The 21,890-nt window shown below is 41.8% G+C and overlaps 1 protein-coding gene across 1 annotated transcript in view; it reads right to left on the reverse strand.

Annotated features, from left to right (window-relative positions):
• The window catches only part of LOC134348379 (flagellum-associated coiled-coil domain-containing protein 1-like), a 55,629-nt gene that overhangs the window by 20,492 nt on the left and 13,247 nt on the right, over positions 1 to 21,890 (reverse strand). The window contains exons 3-6 of the mRNA XM_063051653.1: positions 12,476 to 12,545; positions 9,235 to 9,356; positions 4,639 to 4,659; positions 2,458 to 2,551 (exon numbers count right to left, since the gene is read on the reverse strand). Of these exons, the coding sequence (XP_062907723.1) occupies positions 2,458 to 2,551; positions 4,639 to 4,659; positions 9,235 to 9,356; positions 12,476 to 12,545 (307 nt within the window). The remainder of the gene's footprint in view (positions 1 to 2,457; positions 2,552 to 4,638; positions 4,660 to 9,234; positions 9,357 to 12,475; positions 12,546 to 21,890) is intronic.

Below are 21,890 nucleotides of genomic sequence, written 5' to 3' on the forward strand. Positions count from 1 at the left end.
CATTTCAGAGGAAAGAGTTTAAGGTTTGCTATTTCACTTCTAGGATCATTGTTGGAATCTCCCAAGTCAGGCAGAGACTTTGGTTCACTCTAACCTCTGGTACATAGAACATAGGAGAGTAGAGCACTGGACAGGTCAATCATGATGCCAATTGATACTAAATGTCCTCCTCATGCGTATCACCATATCCCTCCATTCCCTTAATATTCATGTGTCGATCTAAAAGTTTCTGAAACTTCACCAAACTGCTTGCTTCCACTACTAGCACTGGCAACCTATTCCACATAACTACCACTCTCTCCATATATAACCTTGGCCCTCTCATTGCCTTTAAATCTACACCCTCCAACCTTCATAGTTAAAAGCATGTTCTCTGGTGTTTGACATTTCTACCCTGGGGAAAATATTCAGACTACTCTATCTATGACTCATAATTTAAAAATCCTCTCTTATGTCTCCGCTCAGGATCTTACACTCAACAACCCAAGTTTGTCCAACCCTTCCTTCGAGCTCATACCCTCTAATCCAGGCAGCATCCTGGCAAACCACCTCTGCATCCTCTACACAGTCATTCACATCCTTCCTGGAAAGAGGTGACTGAGACTGCACACAATTCTCCAAGTGCGGTCTGATTAAAGTTTTATACAGCTGTAGCATGACTTCTTTACTCTTATACTCAATACCCCAACCTCTGAAGGCAAGTTCATGTGTGCCTTCTTTACCACCTAATCCATTTTTGTAGTCACTTTCTATGAATTGTGTCTAGACCCCAATATCCATCTGTACTTCAATAATATCAAGGGACCTATTATTCACTCTATACATTCTCCTTTCATTTGACCTCCCCAACTGTAACAACTGATACCCGCCTGGATAAAACTCTGTCTACCTTTTCTCTGCCCATGTCTGTAACTGATCTACATCCCACTGTATTTCTTGATAGTGCTTTACACCATTCACAATACCACCCACAGCTCCCAGCAGTACCCTAAAGGGTTTGAGGGTGATGGCCACAGAGAAACCCTGCACTGATTGCCACCCCTTACTTCTCCTGATGGTCACCCATTTATGTGTAATCTGCACTTTAGGGTGACCACCTCACTAGAGCTCTTACCTATGAAATCCACAACCTCCCAGTTGATCCTGACTACATCCAAATGCACCCTCAGTGCCTCCACCTGGTCTGTTAGGAACTACAGCTATGATATGATCATCAGAGGTTCCCTGACTTTCCAACATCTCGCAGGAGCATTCCGCTGCCCTAACTACCATCTTGGCTAAAACATGTCAAAGGTCACGGATTAACAGGAAAATAAAAACTTTTCTGTTCTTTCCTGCCACTCATCTACACCTCCTCAGCAAAGCCTTTTAAGCCAAAGGCTCAGGCTCCCCACTCTTCCACTGGCCTTCTCTCACAACGGCTGTCCTGCCTTAACCTGCAGTACCTTCCCTTTATTGGTTGAGTTGCCAGCCACCTAGCCAATCAGAAACAACTTTTGAAGAGCTTCTGGCTCTTCTGTTCTGACTGGTGCAGCTGGATTTTGCAAGTATTCCCTGTGACTGTGTAGGTTTCCTCAGGGAGATCTGGTTTCAATGACACACAGGCTAAATTGCCCCTGGTGTGTAAGTAAGTGGTAGGATCTGGAAGGTGAAGATGTGGGGAATATAAACTGGATTAATATAGCAACAGTGTAAATGGGTGGTTGATGGCTAGCACAGACTCAGTGAGCTGAAGGGCCTGTTTCTGTGCTCCATGTCTCATCCAGTGCTCACAGGGTGTGGCATCCACTCTTCTCTGTGGATGAAGTCCTGCAAATGCTACTTCCATCAGCAGGTACGAGCATTTAACACGGGTGATCCACATTCCACATACAACTCTTACCCCTCTGAGATGCCATGGACCTAACACTGGACAAGAATGTTACCCTGCATATCAAAGCCCAAAGCTCAGCCGGAGGCAGCCACAAATGTTGCCCCACATTCCGGATTGAAGTCCTAAGGTCAATGGGAGGTCTGGATTGAAGCCCAAAAGTCAAGGTCCAATGGCCGGAGCCTGAGTCTGTGAATCTTTGCAAGACCGCTGGGGTAGTCAGGGCCCAGTGTCTGCAAAGCCACAAGCCCGCTGAAGGTCGAAGACGACCGCCTGTTGTGGGGCTAGAGGACAGTGTATATGCATGGGTGGGAGGGAGGGAGGGAGGGAGGGAGGAATGGGGCTTGTTTCACTGCTGTTGCTTTGTTGCTCGGTGTGTTCTGCCAAGTATTGTGAGCATGCCATGCTGAAACCAGAACGTGTGGCAACATTTGCGGCTGAGCCCAGCACATCCTTGGGTGTGTTGGTTGTTAATGCAAAATGACACATTTCACTGTATGATTAGATGCAAATGTGATAAATAAATCTAAAATCTGAACCTAAATTAATCTAAGCCTGAAATCTGAAGCTGAACCTTTCAGACCCACCTTCCTCTCCATGGCCATCTGCTTGTAGCTCTCCTGTTCTAGTAACTGCACCAGCTGACTGATCTGCTCCTGCAGGTCCTTGATCAGCTGCTCCCTGCGAAGAACAAGATCTCAACTTCACAGGGCAAAGGCATAAGCAATCACTGCTGTTGCTTCCAAGGTGGTTTGGGCCCGAAACTTAACAGGCTGAGCCAAAACTGAGCAGAACAAGAGGAGGAAGTTGATCAAACCCTTGTGCCACCGCTTTACCCCGAGACCAGGCTCAATCTGTGGTCACAGAGTCGGAGTTATATAGCACAGTAATAGGCCCTTTGGTCCAACTCATCCATGCTGGCCAAGATGCCCATCTGAGCTGGTGCCACTTAACCACATTTGCCCTATGTCCCTACCTTTTCTATCCATGTACCTGTCCAAATGTCTTTAAATGTTGTCACTGCCCCTCCCCAGCTACTCCTCTGACAGCTCATTCTATGTATACTCGATCCTCTGTGTGAAGAAGTTACTTTTAAACCTTTCTGCTCTCACATTAAACCTATGCCCTCTTTTTTTTAAACGCACTTTCCATGAGAAAACGACTGTATGTGTTCACTCTATCTATGCTCATGATTTTATACACCTCCATAAGGTCACCTCTCATTCTCATGGGTTCTAAGGAATAAAGTCCTAACCTGCCCAACCTCTCCTTTAACTCAGGCCCTCAAGTCCTGGAAATATTCTTGTAAATCATCTTTGCATTTTTTCCAGGTTAATGCAATCTTTCCTCTAACAGGGTGACCAAAGCTGCCATAATACTCCAGCCACAGCCCTCACCAGCTTCTTGTGCAACTGCATCATAACATCCCAGCCCCAAAGCTCAATACCCTAACTGATGAAGATCAGCATGCCCTGCCCCATTTGCCTGTGACACTACCTTCTCCTCTCCACACCTGTCTAAAGTGTGGTGCTGAGAATTGCAAACAATTCTTCAGCTAACTGCTAAAGAGGTTGGTCTAACTTTGTTATTTAAATAAAAACATTCTTTGTTCATAGCATCACACAGCGTAGAAATGAGCCCTTTGGCCAAACAGTTCTGCATCGTCTATCAACCTACACCAATAACACTGAACCCTACACTAACAACACACATCAAAGTTGCTGGTGAACGCAGCAGGCCAGGCAGCACCTCTAGGAAGAGGTACAGTCGACGTTTCAGGCTGAGACCCTTCGTCAGGACATCCACTTTGTCCTGACGAAGGGTCTCGGCCTGAAACGTCGACTGTACCTCTTCCTAGAGATGCTGCCTGGCCTGCTGCGTTCACCAGCAACTTTGATGGTTGTTGCTTGAATTTCCAGCATCTGCAGAATTCCTGTTGTTTGCATTTTTAAAAGAACCCTACACTAATTCCACTCTAGTCTCTCAGCTCCACCGGATTCTACCACTCACCTGCACACTGGGGCAATTTATACTGACCTACCAAACTGTCCGTCTTTAGAACACAGGACGAAGCTGGAGCAGCTGGGGGAGCTCCAGACTCTCACAGAGAAGAAGTGCAAACTCCGCACATACAGGACCTGAGGTCCAGGTTGGACCTGAGTTGCTGGAGCTTGGGGCAGCAGCTCCACTAGTTGTGTCTTTGTGCTGCCTGGCTCCCAATACAAAGCTCTGAAGCAGATCTATTTCCTTCATTAACAAAACAATCTGCACTGTTTCCTTCATGATGAATACGCCTGTCCTTGTAACTTCCGCGAAATAGCGCCTTGCTGATTATACAATCTCTCCAAATTGACAATTGGCAGTATTGGGTGGGATCTGCCTAGAGTGAGCCCATGTCACCAGCCAGTCACATCCTCCTATACACAGCAGAGCGACTTTTTGAACTGTCTGCAGTCTTTGGTATTGTACTCCCTATACCCAGGGCCAGAGAGCTAACATACATCACGGTTTCTAATACTCACTCCGGGATCCCCAACTGCATTCTCCTTAGGTATGTAATTGGCTAAGATTGCGCCCCAGCCAATTACATATCTAGGTTATCTTCAACTCTTTATTTCCCAGACCTGGTAGAAAAATGGTGATGAAATGATGGGAATAGGCGTACAACTTCAAATAGGTCCAGGTCTAAAGATGTTCACTGACACTCAGTGAATTATTCTGATGCGCAAGGTGCCTGATAATAAACATAAAGGAAAATGAACACTCACATGTCCTTCTCTGGTGGAGGCCTGAAAAATTAAATAAAAATATGAATTAATCCTGGCGAGGAAATATGTATACAATCCTGCTTACAATTCTTCTGAACTACAGTTCACTCAAAAGATTAACAACTAGCTTTATTTGTCACACATATATTGAAATATTCAAGGAAATGCATTATTTGCATCAATCACCAACGTAGTCCCAACATGTGCTGGAGGCAGCCTATAAGTGCCGCCATGAATGCTCACAATTTACTAATCCTAACCTACTATAGAACCCATACCTTTGAGAGCAAGGGATGTTGCAATCTATGGATTGTGTCTCAGATAGATGAGCAAAGGTACATTACATTGGGTTCAGGAGTTGAGACAGGTGTAACTAGCTGTGCAGTCAGTCATTGACACGGATATGCCAAGCAATACACTGCAGGGGGACATGGACAGCTAAACCAAAGGAATACAATGCTGAGCTCCGAGGTACAATGAGAGAGGGAGATATCATACATGGTGGACAGGAGCTGAGATATTGTATACTTAGCAAAGTGTATGGAGACTGAGATCGATGTAGAAGACAGTACAAGAGCTTGGCAGAGTTCTTGAGCAGTTTTCAATAGCTACTGGACAGAAACAAGAAGCTACACCAGTTCTCCCCAAAGTGAACAACATTGTCTCCCAGGAACTGTGGGAGTTTTTGAGGGGATGATAAAGATAAAGAAGGCGGGAGTGCACTCAGTAGCAAGGGGGCAGCTGAGGGATTACAGGCTTAACTTAAGAAATTAATTACTTATTATAAGAATTTGATCTGCAGTGCCTCGTAATTGATTACAAAGATCACATAATCACCTCATCTCTTGGTAACCCACTGTTCTCTGAGACTTCACTTGAAGTGTGTTATAGTTGTTGAATAGCACTGTGACACTAATATTTGGTATATCATGAGAAATCTGAACTGAAGAAATCTTGTTATTTCCCAGTCCGGTCCATGCACCACTGCCATTCACTACTGTAGTACAGTGCTAGCTAGTACAATTCCCATACTCTAATCACACGGTGACACAACTCCTGTGAATTAGGGTAAAGTTACAAATCTGCCCTTTCGAATGGTCTTGACTGTATTTTTGTAGCCCAAGACCCGAGATATTGCTTCCCCACTTAATGCACCTTCAGGTAGAGAGTCAGATTTTGTCTGAGCTATGATGGTCATTACTGGTCATTGATCACCACGCTTGAGGTTGGACTGAAACAAAAGGCAATTGATTGTGATTATTAATCCATCACAAAAATGGCAGAAACAGACCAAATGAAAAAAGTGTAGACAGTATAGAGTGGAGTATCTGAAATACAGATTTATGCCAACATCAAGCAACCAACAACAGCCAATGTGTCTGTTGTATAAATAAGTTTTTTGAAATGAGGCAATAAAACCACCCAAGTTCCTTGAACATTTGAAGAGAATATATTCTGGTAAAGTAAACAAGAATTTGGCTTTATTTTCAGACACTTTGTGAAAACTTTCAGAAATAAAAAAACGCTTCAAAACATATTTGCCAGCACTTCACAAATAAATAGTGATGGTTTGTGTGCCTCATAAGACATTTCATCACTATATGTGAAAAGTCCCTTACAATTGGAGAAGAACTGATTCTGCCAGCAGTAAGGGAGATTCTGAGTACGGTTTTGCATAAGTCACCAGACCAAATAATTAACACAATTCCACTCAGCAACGACTCTGTTCAAAGACGAATAGATGACATGTCTGAGAACGTGGAAGACATATTGTGCAACATACTTAGGACAACAGAATTTGCTCTGCGGTTGGGAGAGTCAATTTTACCAGCAAACAAATATTTGCTTCTTGGTTACATTCGCTTCATAAGATATGAAAGCACAGTTCAAAAGTTGTTATTTGCAAGGGGAGTAAAAACAGATACACCAGGGGAGACAATATTTCAGGTTGTTGAGCAATTTTTCAAAGGGAAGGACATTCCGCTCACCAACATTTTTGTTTGTGCAACAGAGTGGACACCATCAGCGAGAGGACACCACTGAGGGATTATTATTTTATTGAAAAAAGCTGTACCTAACATATTTACCATTCACTGTGTAATTCACAGATAGCATCTTGTCGCAAAAAAAGAACAAGTGATTGGCAGCACAAATCATTAATTACTGTTATCACAGTGGTAAATAAAATCAGGTCCCATGCTTTCAATTCTCAACTATTTGAAGGGTTTTGTATTGAGAATGTTGAACAGTTTGAATGCTTGCTTTGCGTGTAGAAGTCAGATTCCTCTCAGAAGTTCATGTGCATTTTGAAACTCAATAAGAACCTCTGAAGACTCAACTGCTTCTTTCAGTAATCAACTCAAGAATATTAGGCAATACATCACTTATTTGTCAGAATTATTCGCAAAGTTTAATAAAATCAATCTCCAATTTCAAGGAAATGATGTGAATCATATCAAAATCATATTAGTCATGTCCACATTTCTATTAAGTGCGGCACTGGCTGTTTCCAATTTCTGAGCCTCTCTGGGTTGGAAGAGAAAGAAAGAATACCAGATGATGATCTTCAAGTATCTATGCCCACCTGGGTGAGCTACATAGGAGACTTATCAGAGAGATTTCATAACCTTCTTTCAATCCAAATTCCAGATAGGGTAATAAATCCATTCCTGAACAATTATAATGAGGAATTAAGAGGACGGATGAAGGAAGAACTGATCTCATTTAAAAATTACTTTGAACTGAAGCCAAGGTTCAAAAAAACCATATCAAGACTTTTGGTTGCAGAAATAAAGTCTCTGAACGCTATCCTGCACTGTGGAAAAAGGTCAAGACATTCTTTGTTGCCTTTCCAACATCATATTTAGTGGAGCACAGTTTCAGTGTGGTCGCCCAACTTCTTTCAAAGCAATGAAACAGACAGCAAATTACTGAACATGGGGATCTGAGACTCCTGAGTGACATTCAGTCTGATGTTAAGAAGCTGATATCACTGCATCAAGCCATCCATCTCAATGAAAGGTGAGACAGCAATAAAGTAGTGGACTACTAATGTTTGCTCTAAATTGTCAATGAAAATTGTTTTTACTTTAATTAAATAATGAAATAATTTTATATACAGCTTTAAATAGATTTGAATAATTTTGCGATTATTTGTCACTTCTTTGAATTGTTATTCCTATTTTCTTTCATTGTGCATTGTAAATGAAAATTCTTGAAAGTTTTTAAGTAATTGCTGGAAAGGGAGAAGGGGTGCTGGGGATGTGGCCTGGGAGCACTGTTCCCTCTAAGCTGCGTGGGTGCATGGTCACGCAGTAACTGAAATGCTGCCGTGCACATAGCCTTAGTTGCCGTGCAGCTGGAATTTTTTTTATAATTTTGAAATCTATGTTAATATAGCACTATAATTAATTATATGTTAATGAATATAATCCACAAATTTTCTAAATAATAAAAGTACCATAACCATAACTTTGAAGCATTTTACTGTTTCAATGTGTTTACATTGTCGGTGTTTCGAACTGCTATAAGTTTTAATAAACACACGGCCTACTGTTCTGATGTTGATACTGTGCCTATCTGATTCATTCAAAGTGTGTGTGATCACTTGGATAATAATTTCCTGATGATGAGCTAAGAGAATGGCAGGCGTTTGGTCCTGTTGCTATTGCAAACACAATCAGTTTTGAATTTGGAAAAGAGAATGTTGTACGACTGACAAAAAAAACTCATTTATTATAATGAACCATGACGAAAGCACTGCCTCAGAAATATCGCAGCAATACTGAGATTTCAATTTTGTCTTGTCTGAAAAAGTTAAGTCTGGTTCAATTAAGACATTCACCGATATATTGAGCTAGGTACTTAGAGTGAAGAATTTGAAGAACTGTCAACTCTTTTGTGTGTGTTGCTTGGATTTCCAGCATCTGCAGATTTTCTCTTGTTTGTAACTGTCAATTCTTGTTGACATTTTTGAAACATTTCAAGCTTCTAGTGCTGACTGCAAATGTGGATCAGTTTTATAAATTCAATCAAATTTAAATCCAGAAACAGACTAGAAGTGGAATATTTGGATGATTTTATGAGGATTAAGACGTATATTTTATCTGGATGTAAAATTAATCTGGACTGTTTATGACAATGGATTTGTAATACAGATGAGAAAAAATTTACAAAATGTGAAAGAGTTTCTTTGCTGTACTGTATTTCATTATATCCTTTAATTAATAAGTAAAATCAAAAGTATGTGATTTTCCAATTTTCATTCTAAGTATTCATAGTATGCATATTACAAATAAACATTCAAAATGCTGCGCACTTTTCAGGCCATGTAAAAATTTCCTACTCAGAGCAATGGTTGGTCCATGCAGCTGTAAAAAATAGAAGGAATTTGGTCTGGGAGCCAAGGGGGTGGTAACCCAAAAAAGCTAGGGGACCACTGAGCTACACAGTGCAGCGAAATTAGCAAATACTGTACAACAAGGATAATTATGCTCAGATAAACATCGTAAACCATAATACAATGAGCAATATGCTACAGCCGATCCCACTGCCCAAAGAGGAAATCACACTGATTATCTATCACAGGGACATTACCTTGAAACATATGTCCTGACAGGCTTGGGTCGATTGAAGAACTCATCACACAAGGAGACACTAATGTTACTCTTGGTCCGAGACAGGGTGTATCCTGGTGCAATGACAACGGATTCTCTTTTCTGTGTGAAATGAACATCATTAGTTACCTGCTGTGGCAAAACAGTAGCCTGAGAGACTCATTGTAAGGTGACACTTGGGAATACTGTGTTCAGTTCTTGTCGCACCATTGATAGGAAGAATGTGGGAGCTGCAGCGGAGATTTACCAGGATGTTGCCTGGATTAGAGAGCATGTCTTATGAGGACATGTTGAGCGAGCTAGGGCTTTTCTCTTTGGAGTGCCAGAGGATGAGAGGTAACTTGAGAGTGATATACAAGATTATGAGGCATAGACAGAATGGACAGCCAGAAACTTTCTTCCCTAATGAGGGGGCATTATTTTAAGGTGATTGGAGAATAGTACTGGGGGGATTTCAGAGGTAATTTTTCTTTACACAAAGGGCGGTAGGTGCATGGAGCACCCTGCTAGGGGATGATGGTAGAGGCAGGTACATTAGGGACATTTAAGTGAATCTTAGATAAGCACATAGATTAAAAAAAAACTAGAAGGCTACATGGAAAGGAAGGGAAAGAGTGATCTTACAGTAGATTAAACAGTTAGCACAACATTGTGGGCCAAAGGGCCTGTACTGTTCTGTACTTTGCTGTCCTATGTTCTAACATACCTCACAGACAGCTGGTTCTGCATTTCAATAGGTACATTTACTTTACTACCTTCGTGGGTTATTACTACTGTTTAATATTTCTTGGATCAGAGATCCAGTTGGCCTATCGAGACTAGGTTGGCTGTAAGAGTAATCTGATTAATCCCAGTCTCCCATTAATTTCTGTAAATTACTCTTTCACATGTGCCCATTAACATCTCCCAATTTTTCCATCACTCACCTAATCTTGAGGTAGCTACATCATAAAGATAGATGCATTAGATTACACAACAGGTAACTGAATTTTATATACTGGACAGATTGAACAATATTTTGAAGTAAATGAAATAGCCAATGAGAAACAAGTACCAATTTTGCTGCGTGCATTTGGTTTAAAGGCATATACTGTAGTTTGCTCCAAAGTTTGACGGTTTCAGCCAAACCAGCAGAAACTAGCTTGGTTGATATTGTCAAAGTAATGTTGCAACATTTAGGACCAAAGCTATTACTGATTGCAGGGTGCTTTAGGTTTCATAAGTGGAATCAAAAGAAAGAGAAGTCCACTTCAGCATATGTGGCTGCATTGAAGCGATTGTTTGAGCATTGGTATTTGGTGATGGGCTTAATGATGCACTAAGAGATCATTTAGTTCATGGAATCTTACAAGAAAGCATTCAAAAACAGCTCCTAACTGTTGCACAAATTACATTTAAAAGAGTGGTTGGAATATCCGTTTCAATGAGAACCGCAGACAGATGTAATTGAGTTGCAATCTGGAATGAAAGTGAGTGTGAACAAAACTGCAAGTCGAAACAGAAACTGGCCTGGTCAAACAAATTGTGTTACTGTTGTGGCAGGGGAATCACATACTCCAGACCAATGCAGATCCAAGGGCGAAACTTATTGAAAATACAACAAAATAGGACACATACAAAGAGCATGTGGGGTAGACAAAAATAAATGGGTTTCACAGGGAAGAGAAAAAGCTAATGTCAAGTTGAAGTTTCAAAAAGAGCACAAATCTGAATGCTGCTGATGAAAAATCTAATAATGATCAGTGACACAGGATTGAGTAGCCTTGAGATTTTCAGTGTGAAAATTAACAATAGACAAGCAATATGGCTAACACTAGAAGTGATTGGCAAATTAATCAAAATGGAATCAGACACTAGTTCAGCTGTTTCAGTCATTCCACAAAATGACTTTGAGAGGTATTTCAAAGATAATAAACTGAAGCCTGCAGATATCCAGCTTAGAACTTATACTGGAGAAAAGGTAACGACTGTGGAATGACAAATACAAATACAACAAGCCACACCAGGCTTGTATGTGGAAAAAACAGGAGCAGCAGCAGTATGGGGATGTGATTGGCGAAGACAACTACAGCTTGATTGGAGATCCATCCACAATTTGAAGCCACATCCCCTAACATGAAGCCAACTGAAAGCAAATTAAGAAAAGTGCTGGATGATCAGCACTATCTCCATGCTGTATACCATGAACTGTAGCCCAATAGAGGACAAACAGGTGTTGGTTTCGACTTCTCTGCTTCTGGTTGGAAAGCATTCTGGACCAAGAAAGGACCATGTTGCTCAGAGGAATCATGAACGGTACAAGAGCAGTGGTCTGATTTCAGCAGTTTTTGTAGGCAACATATCTGAGAATGCCTCTGATACGTTAACCAGACAGTTACTTGCAAAATGTGGCTTGGTTTTAAGCTGGAAGAGAGTTCAAGGAGCTTTAGGAAAATTGCAAGCATTCGGATTTTGTGACTATGAAAAACCAGAATTTACTCTGAGTGCATTAGCCTTTTTCGCTGCCGCTGTTGCTGTGTGATCCGGAATCTCCGGAGAGGAAGGCCCCGAATCCTCGGCCGGGGCGGGATCGAAGCACTCGGCAGAGATGGTGCTCTGTGTCGAAGTGCTGGTCGGAGGCTCGAAGTTTTTGGATGGACTCAGAGTCAGCTGTGGTCGGGTGCTTCCAATGCATCGACAGTTGTCGGTGCCTTGGGGGTTTACGGCAGAGAGAGTTTCTCCCTTCTGCTGCCTGCTATCTGGGACGATCGAGAGTCGATCGGAACTTTGAGACTTTTTTTTTACCATTCCCATGGTCTGCTCTTTATCAAATGATGGTATTGCTTTGCACTGCTGTAACTATATGTTATAATTTTGTGGCAATGGCAATGGATCAATCCTGCAGGGGGCTGAACACAAGGAAAACTAATGTGGAAAAGAGGCAAAGTCTGAAGGAAACAAGGAAGCACTTGGAGAACTGGAAAGGAGCTATCGTGGACTTGTCTTTTTTATACCTTTTTTAATAATTTCCGTGAAACTTTGACTAACTGGGGCTTAATTGGGCCAAAATATACTGGTCCCAATGTGTCCCAATTAACCATGTGCCCTGTTTCATTAAATCCAGGTTCGGCAGCCACTTGCTGGCCAGATACTGAAAGTTGGTCAGATAGTGTCAATGAGAAATCAACTCGTGCCTGCAGTTCTATCGCACTGCATGTCTGCTCAAGTAACAAGGCCTTTACCTGGTAATCATGTGCAGCAGTCGACCGACTCCCACAAGTTCCACACAACTGCAGGATGGCACATGGTGAGCTGGAAGGAAAACAAACGGAGAAACTATGAAATAATTCTCTATCCTGCCTAGTAGGAGACGATTTGATAAGTTCTGCTTACTCCCTCAAGTCCCTGTCAAACTGCAGGAAGACAGAAACCATAAATGTAGCACAGCACATCACCTTCCATTCCTTTCTAACTCACATTCTTATCCAGATATACCTTACATTTACCATTTCTATTCTATAACTGCTTCACCTCTGCCATCTGACAACAAGCAACTGCATCACCCTACCACTCTCTGCTGTGTTTGATTACTGAGTGATAGGATGGCATGACTTACCGGAAGAGACTCATTGCATTGTTATTCAGGCATCCATTACTGAACACCAGGAAGGATTCAGCTCAAGTTTTAACAATAGATTGTTGTCATCAGCCTTTGTCAAATAATGACCGTTCATAGCAGTCAAATTTTCTTCCTGGGAGTAGAATATAAGAGCAAGGATGTAATGCTGAGGCCTCATAAGACATTGATCAGACTGCATTTGGAGTATTGTGAACAGTTTTGGGCACCTTATCTAAACAAAGCTGTGCCTGCATTAGAGGGGGTCCAGAGAATGATTCTGGAAATGAAGAGTTAATTTGTGAGGCGCATTTGATGGCTCCGGGCCTGTACTCACTGGAGTTTAGAAGAATGAGGGGGGATTTCATCAAAACCTATTGAATATTGAAAGGCTTATGTAGAGAAGATGTGGAGAGGATGTTTCCTACAATGGGCAAGTCTTGGACCAAAAGGCACAACCTCAGAATAGAGGGACGTCCATTTAGACCAGTGATGAGGAGGAATTTCTTTAACCAGAGTGCAACAACTCTATGGAATTTATTTCCACAGATGGCTATGGATGCCAAGTTATTGAGTGTAGTTGAAGCAGAAGTTGACAGGCTCTTGATTAGTCAGGGCATCAAAGGTTACAAGGAGAAGGCAGGAGAATTGCGTTGGGAGGAATAGTAAATCAGCCATGATGAAACAGCGGAGCAGACTCGATAGATCAAAAGATGTAAACCTGTTCCTATGTCTTACGGTCTTTGCTGATGGGTCCAAATACGTCAACAACTTATGAACAGCACTGAGCAAGATTCCGCCACTGCACTGGTTCAAGGTGTCAACTCACTTCAACATCCCAAGCGTAATTAGGAGTGGTGTTCCCACAAGAAAATAAAGAGCTATGGTGAACACCTGTTTAAACTTTCAGCTATTGAATGTTAGAACTTCAGAATGTCCTCTTACAAGACATTGTTTATCACATGTGAAATTGTTGGAGTGGTCTCTGATGTGGTGGACAGTGTTAGAGTGGTTATTTGAGGCTTTAGCTCTTCAAGGCTTCAACGAGGAGAGGCTTGAGTGAGAGAAGGTGAAAAAGCTGTAGGTATTTTTTTTATCTTTCCCCTAGCTTATTTATTGTTTACCTGCTTTATATTTGCACAGTTAGAACAGTAGAGATGCAGGATAGTTGAATGCCCCTCTTGCAGGATGTGGGAAGGCAGGGAAGCCTCCAGTGTCCCTGATGACCACACCTGCAGGAAGTACATCCAGTTGCAGCTTCTAACAGTCCGCTTTAAGATGATGGAGCTGGAACTGGATGAACTCTGAAAGGGGAAATGATTTAAACAGTGAGTGCACAGTCCCCCTATGGCTATCCTCCACAAAACAGGTATACCACTTTGGATACTGTTTGGTGGATGACCTAGCAGAGGAAAGTCACAGCAGGAACATCTTTGGTACTGAGTCCAGCTCTGTGACTCAGAGGGAAGAGGGGAGAAGAGACGAGTTGTGGTGATAGAGATTTGTTAGTTAGGGAAACAGAAAGGAGGTTCTGTGAATGAGAACAACATGGTATTGGGGGTAGGGTACTGACATGGATAGAAAATTGGTTGGCAGACAGGAAACAATGAGTAGGGATTAACGGGTCCCTTTCAGAATGGCAGGCGGTGACTAGTGGGGTACTGCAAGGCTCGGTGCTGGGACTGCAGCTATTTACAACATACATTAATGATTTAGTTGAAGTGATTAAAAGTAACATTAGCAAATTTGCAGATGACACTAAGCTGGGTGGCAGTGTGAAATGTGTGGAGGATGTTGAGATAATGCAGGATGACTTGGACAGGTTGGGTGAGTGGGCAGGTGCATGGCAGATGCAGTTTAATGTGGATAAATGTGAGGTTATCCACTTTGGTGGCAAGAACAGGAAGGCAAATTACTATTTGAATGGTGTCAAGTTAAGAAGAGGGGAAGTACAACGAGAACTTGGTGTCCTTGTTCATCAGTCACTGAAAGTAAGCATGCAGGTACAGCAGGCAGTGAAGAAAGCTAATGGCATGTTGGCCTTCATAACAAGTGGAGTTGGGTATAGGAGCAAAGAGGTCCTTCTGCAGTTGTACAAGGCCCTGGTGAGACCACACCTGAAGTATTGTGTACAGTTTTGGTCTCCAAATTTGAGGAAGGACATTCTTGCTATTGAGGGAGTGCAGCGGAGGTTCACGAGGTTAATTCCTGGGATGGCAGGACTGTCATATATTGAAAGATTGGAGCGACTGGGATTGTATACACTGGAATTTAGAAGAATGAGAGGGGATCTGATTGAAACATATAAGATTATTAAGGGATTGGACATGCTAGAGGCAGGAAACATGTTCCCGATGTTGGGGGAGTCCAAAACCAAAGGCCACAATTTGAGAATAAGGGGTAGGCCATTTAGAACGGAGTTGAGGAAAAACTTTTTCACCCAGTGAGTTGTGGATCTGTGGAATGCTCTGCCTCAGAAGGCAGTGGAGGCCAATTCTCTGGATGCTTTCAAGAAAGATTTAGATAGAGCTCTTAATGATAGCGGAGTCAAGGGATATGGGGAGAAGGCAGGAGCGGGGTACTGATTGTGGATGATCAGCCATGATCACAGTGAATGATGGTTCTGGCTCGAAGGGCCGAATGGCCTACTCCTGCACCTATTGTCTATTCCTGAATGGTAAGTTTTATCCTGGGTGCCTGAGTCCGGACATCTCAGATTGAGTCCTCAGCATTCTTTAGTGGGAGGGTGAACAGCCAGTGGTCATGGTCTATAGAAACCTACAGCACATTACAGGCCCAGCGGCCTACTATGTTGTACCAAACATGTAACCTACTCTAGAAACTGCTTAGAATTTCCCTACCGCATGGCCCTCTATTTTTCTAAGCTCCATGTACCTATCTAAGAGTCTCTTAATTGTATCCGCAATAGGGTCTATGTAGGTACCTATGACTTGGGTAGGAAGAGTGGCGAGGTTCTACAAAGGGAGTTCAGGGAGTTAGATGCTAATTTAAAGGGCAGAACCTTCAGGGCTGTAATCTCAGAATTGCTACCCGTGCCACATGCTAGTGAGGCCAGAAATAGGAAGATCATACAGCTTAACATGTGGCTAAGGAGTTGGTGTAGGACATAGGGCATCAGATTTTTGGATCATTGGGCTCTCTTCCAGGGAAGGCAGGGCCAGTACAGAAGAGACGGCTTGCACCTGAAGTGGAGGGGGACTAATATCCTAGTGGGAAGGTTTGCAAGTGCTGCACGATGGGGTTTAAACTAGAGTTGCAGGGGGATGGGAACCAGAATATCTGAACTGATCGTGGAGAGGTTGTGCAGACAGATGTTATTAAGACCTCAGACAAAGTCAGCAATCAAAAGGTTGAGCATGGTATGACTATACTGTTCTGAGTTGCATAGATTTTGATGCAAGAAGTATTGTAGGACAGACAAATGAGCTCAGGGCATGGATCAGCACATAGAATTATGATATTGTATACATTAGTGAGACTTGGTTGTAGGAAGGGCAGGACCATCAGCTCAATATACCAGGGTTCTGTTCTATTCTGTTGTATTGGTATCTTCTGTTGCAATAGAGCTGGAAGGATTAAAGGAGGAGGGGTGGCATTGCTAGTCAGCGGAAATGTCATGGCAGTACTCAGTCAGGACAGACTGGAGAACTCATCTAGTGAGGCTTCATTGGTGGAAATAAGGAATGAGAAAGCTATGACCATGTTAATGGGGCTATATTATAGAACACCCAACAGTCCGCGGGATTTAGAGAACAAATTTGTAGAGAGATCGCAGACTGTTGCAAAAAACATAAGGCTGTTAAAGTAGGCGATTTTAACTTTCCACATATCGACTGGGACTCCGTTACTATAAGAGGACTAAATGCAATAGAGTTTGTCAAATCTGTTCAGAAAAGTTTGCTTAATCAGTAAATAGAACTGATACTTGATCAGCTATTAGGAAATGAGATGGCAGGTGACAGAAGTTTGTGTAGAACACCTTGCATCTAGTAATCATAACAGCATTAGTTTCAAAGTAAACGTGAAAAAGATAGGTCTGGTCCGCAGGTTGAGATTCTAAACTGGAGAAAGGCCGATTTTTAAGGTATTGAAAAAGTTCTGGCAAATGTGGATTGGGACAGGTTGTTTTCTGGCAAAGGTGTACTTGGTTAGTGGGAGGCCTTCAAAAGTGAAATTTTGAGAGTACAAGGTTTGTATGTGTCTGTCAGAACAGCAGGTAAAGATAACAGGTTTAAGGAATCATGGTTTTCAAGAGATATTGAGGCCTTGGTTAAGAAAAATCTACAGGGTGGGCAGGAACAAATGAGATGCTTATGGAGTAAAAGAAAATACAACAGAACACTTGAGAAAAAAATCAGGAAGGCTAAAAGAAGGCATGAGGTTGCCCTAGCAGACAAGGTGAAAGAGAATCCTAAGGGATTCCACTGTTATGTTAAGAGCAAAAAGATTGTAAGGGACAAAATTGATCCTCTGGAAGATCAGAATGGTAATCCATGTGTGGATCCAAAAGAGATGGGGGGGGGATCTTAAATGCAGTTTTTGCATCTGTATTTACTCAGGAGATGGACACAGAGTCTATAGACATAAGGCAAAGCAGCATCAACTTCATGGACCTTATACAGATTACAAAAGATGAGGCAAATCAGGGTGGATAAATCCCCAGGGCCTGACAAGGTGTTTCTAAGGACCTTGTGGGAATTGTAGGGGCTCGAGCAGAGATATTTAAATCATCCTTAGTGACAGGTGAGGTACTGGAGGATTGGAGATTAGCTAACGTTGTTCTGCTGTTTAAGAAAGCCTCTAAAAATGAACCAGGAAATTATAGGCCAGTGAAGCTGACATCAGTAGTTGGAAAGTTATTGGAAGGTTTCCTAAGGGACCGGATATATGAATATTTAGATAGACATGAACTGATTATGGATAGTCAGCATGGATTTATGCATGGTAGGCCATGTCTAACCAATCTTATTGAGTTTTTCAAGGAAATTATCAGGAAGGTTGATGAAGGCAAGGCAGCAGATGTTGTCTACATGGACTTTAGCAAGGCATTGGACAAGATCTTGCATGGGAGTTTGGTCAAGAAGCTTGGCATTCAAGACGAGGTAGTCAGTCGGATTAGACATTAGGCTTGTTGGAGAAGCCTGAGAGTTGTAATAGATGATTGCCTCTCTGACTGGAGGGCTGTAACTAGTGGAATGCCACAGGGATTGGTGCTGGGTCTGTTGTTGTTTGTCATCTATATCAATGATATGGATGATAATGTGTTTAAATGGATCAACAGATTAGCGGATGACATGAAGATTGGGGGTGTAGTGGACAGCGAGGAAAACTATCAGAGCATGCAGTGGGATCTGAACCAGCTGAAAAAATGGGCTGGAAAATGGAAGATGAAAATTAATGCGGACAAGTGCAAGATGTTGAATTTTGGTAGGACCGACCAGGGTAGGTCTTACACAGTGAACAATAATTCATTGAAAGTGGCAGAACAGATAGATGGGGTCATAAAGAAAGCTTCTGGCACTTTCCCCCTCATAAATCTACGTATTGAATACAGGATGTGTGATGTTATGTTGAACTTTTATATGATGATTTTGAGGCCTGATTTGGAGTATTGTATGCAGTTTTGGTCATCTACCAACAGGAACGATGTAAATAAAGTTGAAAGAGTACTGAAAAAATTTAAAGGGATGTTGCTGGGACTGGAGGACCTGAGTTATCAGGAAAGATTGAATAGGTTAGGACTTTATTCCTGGGAACGTAGAAGACTGAGGGGAAATTTGATAGAGGCATACAAAATTATGAAGGATATAGATAGGGTAAACACAAGCAAGCTTTTTGCACTGAGGTTGAGTGAGACTGGAACTAGAGGTCATGGGTTAAGGGTGAAAGGTTAAAATTTTAAAGGGAACATGAGGGGAAACTTCTTCACTCAAAGGATCGTAAGCTTATGGAATGAGCTGCTAGCACAAGTGGTGCATGTGAGCTTGTTTTCAACATTTAAGATAACTTTCGATAAGTACGTGGATGATAAAGGTATGGAGGGCTATGGTCCAGGTGCAGGTCGATGGACTAGGCAGTTTAAATGGTCTGGCATGGACTAGATGGGCCAAAGGGCCTGTTTCTGTGCTGTAGTTTTCTGTGACTCTATCAATCTTATTTGCATGACACCAGATCACGTTTTCAGATATTTTATCCTCTTTAAATTGGGCAGTAGCGTATGACCATGTGAAATTGTCAAGAGAGTAAATCCTTATTAAACCAAATAGTAGGAATATCTGAAAATCAAAAAATCTGGGTGATGGAAGCACTCAGCAGGTCAGGTCCTAAAGAAACATGAGATTCTGTAGATGCTGGAAATCCAAAATAACCGGGTCAAGCAGCATCTACTGTATAGAGAGGAATAAAATGATGACGGCTTCTGACAAAGGTTCTTGGCCTGAAACATCAGCTCTTTATTCCCCTCCATAGATGCTGCCTGACCTGTTGAGTTCTTCCAACAGTTCGTGTGTGTTACTCAGCTTCCAACAGAAAAAATTAATGTTTAAGGTTAAAGATTCTGTGCCAACTGTCTGTAGAAACACATCAGCTCAACTTCTCTTTCCAAAGGTGCTGCAAGACATGTTGAAAATTTCCATCATTTTCTATCTTATCTGTAGGAATACCTGATTCCCTCTGTTTAATAAGAGGAATGCCTAATCTACAGGAGTTTAACCACATTATGACCACTGCACTAAAAATTGACTTTGTTTTTATTGTATTCTTTCTTATACGAAGAGTTTGATTTATGTTTCATTTATATTTCTTCTTATGAATGCTAAATATATAATGTCATGTGCCTGTGGTGTTGCTACAAGTCAGTTTTTCCAATGCACCTGTGCGTACGTGTACTTGCACAGATGACAATAAATTCAATGTTGACTGTGAATGTTCCACCCCAAAATCTAATCCAGCAGTTACAAAAGCAAATAGTTTCCAAATAAAATATTCCAGTGTACAATATTCAAGTCACTAATTTTAAGGAATATTGGCATTTTCACATTTTGCATCGAAAAGTATCTTTTATTACACCCTCCCACCCAAAATTTCAAGTTTACTTTCCATCTGTGAAACTTTCCAAGCTGGTGTTTTATTTTCAGGCATTGATTAAATAACTTCACTTTTACTTTCGCTACAACAAATAGGTTAGTTGAATTCATTAAAACGAGTGAATTTCCACTAGAACTCTGCATTCCCAGAAAATCTCTTGTATTTCATTAGTGCCCCAAAAATCTTAACGCTGAAATTACTCTAACTAAAAATGGCAAAAGAAATTTCACATATAAATGAGTGAGCTTTATCTTCAGAATGTCTATCATACACACTCTCAAAAATAATACATTATATAATCTTATTGTGAACCTAAATCCCTATCCTCATTTAACTTTCGCATAATGAATTAGCTATTACTGTGAATACAAACCCACAGCAATATAACTCTCCACTGCTTGGGAATCATGATGAAAGGCCATTACTAGTAAGTAAACAGGTCTAGGATTGATATGATTCGGGTTAACACAAAAAACATAAAAGATTGAATGTTTCTTCTAAGGGAAAACAAGGCAGTTACCTGTGTGAATACTGACAAATTTAATGTTCACCAGGAAGCAATAATTCAGCTCATACCAGTATAAATTTAGATTGTCATCAAGTAGCTCCTCCCTTCTCTCTCCCTGCAAACTTGATCCAGTTGCAGGAAACTTGTAAGAGTCATTTATCAATACTCAGGATCGATCTCAACTCACCCCTTTTCGGGCTACTGAAAGTTTAAACCAGGACCTCACTCACTGGTGTCTTTCATTGATCGAATACATCTTGACTCTGAGCATGTGTTTCTCTGTGTCTGTAACTTCCTTGTAAAAAGTAAACATGCTGCAGAGAAACCGTAACATCGATTGTCCATCAAATAACACCACCCTTGGTCACCATGGCGACTTACAAGCTGCTTGGCGCTCTCTCTCTCTCTTTCCATGGCAACCCAAAAGCTGACAGCAGCAGTCAGTGTCCTTGTAAAAGTGTAAACACGAACTGAAAGGCAGACTCTGCCCCTCTCTCTCTCTCAGCAGAAATCCAAAAGTTAGTCTCAGTTCTTTCTTGTGCCTTAAAGTGACAGTCCACAGCAAAAAGGAATCCCAGGGATACATAACAAGAGAAACCATAACCATCATCTCAAAGCAGTCTTCGCCTCTCTCTCTCTGTTAGTAACAAGGTGCTTGTGTTGTACTACTCTCTCTCTTTTTAAAGGTATAGTCCCTAGGGGTACATAACACAGTACTCTCCACTGTATTTCATTCGGTAGCCCAGCACCTCTAGGACTGCTGCTGCTGATGCAGATATCAAGTAGTGTCAGTTATGTTGGAGGTTGCAACTGTGAGTCGTGCTTCACTGGCTGCTTCCAGCATGCTGTCTGATGGAATTTTATCAATAAGCTTGGGGAGCCTAGTTCGTTGATTGACCATTGCCAGTTTAGCTATGATCTTCTCTCTGATTGCAACAGCCAGCATCGATATGCCCTGTGGTGAGGTTCGAACTTGCATTTCTCGTGTACAAGGTGATGCCATTACCTTTGCGCCATCTGTGAGTTGTGGAGGTGGGGTTTGACCTCGTGTTTCCCGATCAGCTCGGTTCTACTGTGATGTTATTGTGGTGCATCGTGATAGTGTCTCTTCCAGTTCAAGATGTGACAGCAATCCCCTGTTGACAATGTTTGATCGCTGGGTAACCAGTCATTTTTCCGTGATTGTGGATAATGGTCTTCATTATTGCCAGAGTCCCTATATGTGTTTGCTGTATCCTCTCTCATGTGGGTTGCTGTGAAAGTAGTATTCTATTAGTTCCACGTTGTTCAGTCTCGTCCATTTATGGTTTGTTCCAGTAGCCAATTTCTCGCCAGATGGACCCAGTTCCCCAACCATTGACGTGGACCTTGTTAATCTGGGCAACGTTCAAGCTGGCGTGACTCTTCTTGCTTTTGTCACCCTCAT

Source organism: Mobula hypostoma, chromosome 6 (assembly GCF_963921235.1).
Source record: "Mobula hypostoma chromosome 6, sMobHyp1.1, whole genome shotgun sequence".
In the NCBI taxonomy this organism is placed as follows: domain Eukaryota; kingdom Metazoa; phylum Chordata; class Chondrichthyes; order Myliobatiformes; family Myliobatidae; genus Mobula; species Mobula hypostoma.